At 39.1% G+C, this 7,969-nt stretch overlaps 1 protein-coding gene across 1 annotated transcript; it reads right to left on the bottom strand.

Annotated features, from left to right (window-relative positions):
- Window positions 1–307: 307 nt before the first annotated feature.
- LOC140076690 (claudin-22-like) lies at window positions 308–1,614 on the bottom strand. The gene has a single exon (XM_072123343.1). The coding sequence runs from the start codon at window positions 1,435–1,437 to the stop codon at window positions 775–777; it is 663 nt and encodes a 220-aa protein (XP_071979444.1). The 5' UTR covers window positions 1,438–1,614; the 3' UTR covers window positions 308–774.
- Window positions 1,615–7,969: the final 6,355 nt, after the last annotated feature.

The raw sequence follows: 7,969 nt of genomic DNA, 5'->3' as shown, positions 1-7,969 counted from the left end.
AAACCATTAACCATGCCTGCGCTGAATGGCAGATACTAGACAATCTTGTCAGTGCGTGATTAATATAACAAAGCCATACACGCCTATTTGGTGTATAGTACGTGTCATGAAATATTCTGCAGAATCTGAAGTGACTGATCTACTGTAAGTGCAGGGGGGTCAGGTAGGACCTACTTACTGAAAACAAAGAAAGTTCTTGCTGATTTTATGACCCACACGCCTTTAAAGCGTTGGCAAACATACTGAATATTGCAAAATCAAGAAGAGACCTAAATTTCAGCAGTGCAGGAAGACGACAACACGAGAAAGCTGTAAAAGGTATTGTGTTTATTGTGTCTTTTACTTGTTGTTTGAGTTTGGGAAATTAAATCTACCACAATATTGGAGGACTGACCTATGTTTAGTGTTAGAGAGATGGAACAACATTAATTTATTTTACTATATGTACAAAGGATAAAGGCAACTGTATACATTTCCACAAAGTCTGAATTTCAGGACAGTTATTTCAGTTATAATAAACCATAACTACAATGTACATGTCATTAGTGTCTGATCAATAAATAATAGTGTTACAATAACCTACACAGATATGAACATACATATGATATGTATCTACCAAAAAGCCATGTTATACCATGCTAAAATGAATATAGATACATACAAAATACTTTCTCCATTCTTATTTGGAATGTATAAACTGCTCCTATTAGAAGAAGTCTTTCTAAATATAGCATATAGTTATAGATTCCTAAAGTCTTCAGAGTTTTATAATGTTTAGATGATCAGATCCGGTCTACTTTGTACAGATGCAGGTCGATATAACGGATATCCAGGAATAGGTTTATCCACATAGTTAACACTTGGTTTGTCATTTGTAGAAGGGATTGAACAAAACAAGAGTGAGCCCCCAAATATTAGGAAAAAAGAGCCAAACCAGCACATGAACATAGCTTCTCCAAACTCCCATCTTGGAACAATTTCTGGGATTGTCTCATCCCAAAATTCTTGGACTGTATCATAAGCTATCCAAGAAACTGGAATTAGTGCAGCGATGCCTGCCAGCAACAGTAAAGTTCCACCAAGTAGTGATAGCTTCCTTTTTGAGTCTCGTTCTCCGAACTTGAGACATTCCAAACATATGGTAGAAACTATGACCCCAATAATCCCCAAACCGTCAGATAGGAACATCAGAATCCTTGCCATCTGGAGAGGGAATGGCAATGCCAAAAATGAGTCAAAGTCTTTGCACTGCATGCCACCTTCATCCTGCACCACACACGTCTGCCACAGCCCAGTATTCCAGATCTCCATCTCATTCAGATCTAAGTTCAGGTTTTTCCACAGTGGCACAAATGTACTTACACAGGTGAGGACACATCCAAGCAATGCAAAAAATATTGCACCATATTGCAGCTTTATCCTGTGGTTGACAGCCATCAGGTCCAAAATTATTCAGGACAAATAAGAGAATTGGAGAAGCTTGCTGGCAACAGGTGGACCAAATCCCAATAGTGTGCTAGTACTGGAGTTGGTGGCCTTAAATATAAGCTGTTATATGTCATTTAATGCCATTGATATTTCTGCCTATGTTTAGTGAATGAGGTTCTCAGTTATGCTTACTGGATTTCAGCCAATAAAGCACTATTACCTTACAGACTTAGGAGTGACCTCATCACTAATGAACAATGATGGGAAGGAGGGGTTTACACTGAACACCTTCATGACTGGTGTTATTTTTAAACCAGAATTAAAGTGAACAGTGATGAGACATGACACATGAGATTCACAGTATTCTTCAAATGGAGCTCTATAATACCTGAATACTGAATGCAAAATGGCATTATATGCTGAACAGTAGTAACCAAATAAAGCTTAAGGCTCCCTTTAACAGTGGTGGACTAAAAATAGGAGGCTGGGAACAAATTTCATTTTATTTCTAAAAAAAAAAAAAAGGTGAAAAATGTAGGTATTTCACACACACACTGGCCAGTTCAATGACTACAAGTGACTTTTATGTCCTGGAGCTCTGACTCTCCTGAGAAAGCATATATTTTAAATAAAATATATTTATGCCTAGGGCTGAATTAATATTTTTTTCCATTGACATCTATACAATGTACAGATTTATAAGGATATAACAGAATCTTTGGAACCTAAAAACCACGACTTTCCCAAATAAATTGAATTTGAGAAGAAGAAATCTTTAAGATTAATTTTCCACCATCTCTTTAAAGGAAACCTACCATTTGATTTCATGCATTATGAAGCAAACATACATTGACACTGCTGTAGCTACACTGATGCAGGATCATATCTTGGTTAATCCCTGAGCTGATTATAACATTCAGGACCTTAGGAAGGCTGGGTCAGGCTAGCTGCCTAGATAAACACATTACACAGAGCTTGTAATTACAAATGGAGGTTAATCAAGACATGACTAATCAACCTGAGCTGTATCACTCATACACATCAGCTGGGGGATTGTGCAGAAATTGATTATTCCGCCTGGCAGGGTTAACAGTGATTACATTATCCTCTCCTACAGTGAATATCGAATGAGCTAGGAGAAGCCCTGAACCAGGCATAGCAGTGACAGAGCTTCATTATCATAATGTTATATCTGTTTTATCAGCAAAACCACTCAGCAGAAGGTTTAAACAAGATATGATCCTGCATCAGTTTAGCTACAGCATTCTCAAGGTATGTTTGCTTCATAATGCACCAAATCAAATGGTAGGTTTCCTTTAAGTATAAGAATGCTACCTGGCCAAAATGTTCACAGGTCATACTAAATAAAGGTAACCTGAATTTGTGAGCTATCCTAATACATTAACATATTTTTTAATTTATTTAATATTTTATTTATTATATTTAAACTACAAGCAAATACATCATCTAAAATATAAAAGCATATTACTAGCTAATAATATAAAAAAGTTTTTGAAACATTTCCAATAAATAAAATATTAAATATTAAACACATCCCCTAAAACCAATGTTTTCACCTAGAATTTGTAGCTTATATGAAGTAAAGATTTGACTTATTTGTTATATTCCTATATGTCATTGTTCAAGAGGCGTTTCTGGTAATGGAAAACATTCCACCGGTCCATACAAAATGTACTGAATATCAGTTTCACTATTGTCACGCTAGTTTTTCCTAGGAGCTTATACATCCAGGCATTCACTCTGAAATAATTCATCCAAGTAAGATAGAGATGGACATGTGGCTTGAAGACTAAATAGTTAAATGTTTTACCTTGCAATTAATTAATTAATTAATTAATTTAGGCAGGAATTAAAACAAGATTTAAAATAAAATAAAATCCCCATTTAAAAATTGTTATGTCTCTATATTTTTTAATTGAAATATAAAATTTATAGCAGTTGATGGGCACCAAACAAAACAAGTATAATTTAATGCAATAGTTCACACAGCAATAAGTGCGGTACATCAAAAATCACATTATACCCAAGTGGCCACAGGGACCATACGACTTGGCCTTTTTTAGTTTTTTCACTTCCATTTTTCACACCCCACCTTCAAAAATCTATAACTTTTTTATTTTTCCACATAAAGAGCTCTGTGATGGCTTATTTTCTGCGTAACAAATTGCACTTCGTAGTGACGGTATTTAATATTCCATGGCGCGTACTGGGAAGCGGGAAAAAAATTCCAAATGCAGTGAAAATGGTGAAAAAACACATTTGCGACGTTTTCTTGTGGGCTTGGATTTTACAGCTTTCACTGTGTGCCCCAAATGACAGGTCTACGTTATTCTTTGGGTTGCTACGATCACAGGGATACCACATTTGTACAGGTTTTATAATGTTTTCATACATTTAAAAAAATTAAAACCTCCTGTACAAAATTTTTTTTTTTTATTTTGCCATCTTCTGGCGCTAATAACTTTTTTATACTTTGGTGTATGGAGCTGTGGGTGGTGTCATTTTTTGCGACTTTTGATGGCGTTTTCATTGCTATCATTGTTAGGACAGTGCTACCTTTTGATCACTTTTTATTCATTTTTTTATATTTTCCAAAATGGCAAAAAAATGTCATTTTTGACTTTGGACGCTATTTTCCGTTTCGGGGTTAAACGCAGTGAAAAACCGTTATTATATTTTGATAGATCGGACATTTTCGGACGCGGTGATACCTAATGTGTTTATGATTTTTATGCAATATGCAGCAAAGACTTACCGGCTATGGAGAGGGTTCGGCCCGCGAGCCCTCTCCATGCACAGGGACCCGGCGCGCGCGTACTAGTCGGGAAGGGGTTAACACCTTAACCCTTTAAGGATGAAGTCTTTTTTTTTTTACTCATTTCTCGCTCTCCACCTTCAAAAATCTATAACTTTTTTCATTTTATCGTGTACAGAGCTGTGTGAGGGCTTATTCTCTGCGTAAAAAAATTTACTTCTCAGTGACATTATTTTTTATTCCTTGCCGTGTACAGGGAAACTGGAAAAAAATACAAATGTGGTGAAATTTGTGAAAAAAAATCCATTTGCATCACTTTCTTGTTTTTATAACTTTCACTGTGCGCTCCAAATGCTACATCTACTTTATTCTTTGGGTCAGTACGATCGCCGTGATACCAAATTTATATCGTTTTTTTTTGTGTTTCAATACATTTTCACAAATTAAAACAATGTGTAGAGAGAGAATTTGTTTCGCCATCTTCTGGCGCTAATAACTTTTTCATACTTCGGTGTACGGAGCTGTGTGAGGTGCCATTTTTTCACGAGATGTGCTGACATTTTCATTGCTGCTCTTTTGAGGACTATGCAACCTTTTGATCACTTTTCATCACATAAAAATTTTTTCTGACATTTGGGCGCTATTTTCCATTATGGGGTTCACTGCCGGCTATAACCATTTTTATATTTTTATAGATCAGACATTTTTACTATTTCTTTAGTTTTATATCAGTTTTAGGGAAAGGGGGTGATAAGAAATTTTTATGTTTTATTAAGTTTTTATATTTTTTAAACTTTTTAAAAAAATTTATTCACTGTTTCTTAGACCCTCTAGGGTACTTTAACCCTAGATGGTCTGATCGATCCTACCATGTAGTGCAATACTACTGTATTGCAGTATGTGGTGTTTTTACATAGGATTCATTACAATGAGGCACTGGCTGTCACGTCTGTGCTGAAACGTCCCACTATCTGCAGTTGGCAGAATAGGTGGCATTAATTTGTGTGTGAATTGTGGCTTGGGTTACTGAGCCACACGATGCTCCTTGCATTTCAGCCCAGCCCAGCAAGGGTTACTAGTCTGATTGACAGTTCCCCCAGTGAGCTGCAGGAGGCGTGTCCGGGAACTGCCTTATATACCTGCCTACCCCCATCAGACCTTGCTGGTTATTTCAGTCTCATGTGTTATCTAGTACTCTTGCTATCTTGTTTGCTATTCTGTGTATTGACTTCTGCTTTGCCTACTGACCATTCTATATTGTCATGCGATTCTGTACCTTTGCTGCCATCTTGGTTTTGACCCGGTTCCGTCCGACTCCGCTTGCCTGCCTGTATCTGTTGTTTGTCCCTCAGTGTTGTGTCTCTACCGGTGTTCTCCTGCTTTCCCTGTCTCAGACCTGTGTTAGTGTTCTGTGCACCAGTGGGAACACTGGTCTATCTCAGTATTCCTGTTACCTGTCCGCTCAACCATCCAGCAGATGCCAGACGAAGTAAGTCTTCCCTGTCATCTTGTAGGGTCACTCAGGGACCGTCAGTTAGGTTCCTGATAGGGGGATCACCCTTGCAGGGCAGTTTATCTGCTTTTAAGCAGGTCCTTAGCCCGCAGGGAGTCCGCAGGGTGAGTTCGCCAACAACTTACCTAGCGCCAAGCCTAGTTGTGGTTGCGTGGTTACTGGACAGGTGCTGACACTGGCTTATTGTAATGAATCTGCACAAACCAGACCAGCCTCGGGTTTTAAATGTTGCATTCTTTTAAATGCTGCCAGTGTGTCTGCCGGTGGCAAACAAGGGGTTGACAACCATGATCAGTGCTTCATTTCCCATAGTATTGCTAAGTGGTGGGTACAATGACAACAGGGTGAGATTTTGGTAACTGCTTTAAGATAATGGCCAGGATGAAAGGAGCACACAAACGCTTGAGATGATTCTCCAATGTCCCCTGTAGTCACTGGAATGGATCTTAGTCCAGTCATTGGACAGAACAACTGTGTGACACAGTTCTAGTGTTCCCAGCTGTCTGGATGCCATAAATATAGAGCAGGTGGGAGCTCCGGCTTGACTGAGTAACTAACTGCCTTCACTTATGTAGGTAAAATGGCCGCCGTTTGCGCCTGTCTCAGCAGGAGAGTTGCCCCACCTCCAGATGCTGTCGCTGTCAGATAGTGAAGTCAGAGTAGCAAGCAGACAGCATCAGCATCCAGAGGCGGGGGAACTCCTCAGCTGAGAGTTTGGCAATCTAAATTCCCTTTAGTGAAGGGCGCTATACTCTCATCAGAATAGTTGCGCTGCCTCCAGATGTTGTAAGCTTCCTGCGTGTCAGCAAAAATATCTCAGCGTTTCACCTCATACACACATGTCATAAGTTAGCCATTAGGGCACTATGGTGAAAAGGGGGTGATTTTTGGGGTGCTTAATATTTTTATTATTTATCTTTTTAAAACCTTATTTTTATTTTTAAACTGTCCCACAAGGGGACTTATACTTGGCATACGATAATCCCTGTCCCAATACACTGCTGTATTGTAACTGACAGTTTGTCTATTAGACCCCATCACCCAGTGCAAGGCAGATGCAGCAGGGACCAGGCTGTGTATAACACTTTCACAGAGCCAACCCAATCACCAGGATGAAAAGGCTTTTCTTAATACGGTAAGTCACCATTAATTAGGATGAGCATTCTCGTCCACAAGCTAAAACTTGTAATCCTGCATGGGTTGGTTGGGTGTGGTAATTTGGCCTGGAGGGAAAGCAGAGGCTGTACTGTACTAGCCTGTATCACAGCACTATTTCTTCTATCCTATACCACTATGTATTTTTGTATATAAAAATTGTAGATTCAAGAAATCCCACTTATTAAACCTGACAGGACACCTGTGACGGGCAATGCTGGGAGAGGCCGGCTTTAATCAGTTTCCTGAAAATGGCCAGCACCAAGTAGTGTTGCGCTTACCCTTTAAATCCTCGAGTGCCGGCATGCGCACTAGGAAGCAGGAACTCGCACACCGAGGGGGACAGGTGTGCCCGTGACCCGGAACGTGGGTCGCGGGGGCACCTGTGACATATACATATTATGCTGTAGAATGTGCAGCTTAATATGTGTATAATTCTGCATATGCTTCCTTCATTAGTTTGTCAGGTTGGATGATGGGGCCCCCTGACACTGCAAACCCTATAGCCGCTGCTGTGGTTGCTACCACTGTAGTCACAGCCCTTACTACTACTTATATCTTGTATATATTGGCACAGCATGGTACTACTACTTCTATCCTGTATATATGTTCACAGAACAAATAAAAAGTTAGGTTGTGGATATAAATTTGTGATCATCGACAGCACTTTCACATAAAAGTGTGAATACTGTGATAACTTTCTTCCATTTTTGTGGTGGATCAAAATATGTCACCAATTCAATTATATATTGTTATACACCTATAAAAAATCCAAGATGAAGCTGGTAGAAGTTAGGGAGGTTCGGGTCTGATGGAAGAGACAGGAAATGTGTATGAGTACAGAGCTGTCACATGTAAGTCACTGCATTATGTACTGTGATTATTAATAAGATGTGTAAGCTCAGAGTAGAACTAAAATCTACCATTATATGGTCACTGCATGGTAGTAATATTGTTAAACCAGGGCTGGGGCCCACTCTGCTGGGTTTCCCCTCTTCCTTGGCTGAACCCCTAGCTACGCCTCTGAGACACTTTTTATTGTACCTCCAGGGATTTTGGTCTAAACTTCAAAATAAAGAATATCTACGTGTATTGCA

This window comes from Engystomops pustulosus, chromosome 1 (assembly GCF_040894005.1).
Source record: "Engystomops pustulosus chromosome 1, aEngPut4.maternal, whole genome shotgun sequence".
In the NCBI taxonomy this organism is placed as follows: Eukaryota; Metazoa; Chordata; class Amphibia; order Anura; family Leptodactylidae; genus Engystomops; species Engystomops pustulosus.
Note: the sequence above shows the minus strand (reverse complement) of the source record. Positions and strands in the feature narration are given on the sequence as shown.

What these genes read in the sequence shown, in the direction of transcription:
- LOC140076690 (XM_072123343.1), bottom strand. Translation starts at nt 1,437, where the DNA reads ATGGCTGTCAACCACAGGATAAAGCTGCAATATGGTGCAATATTTTTT.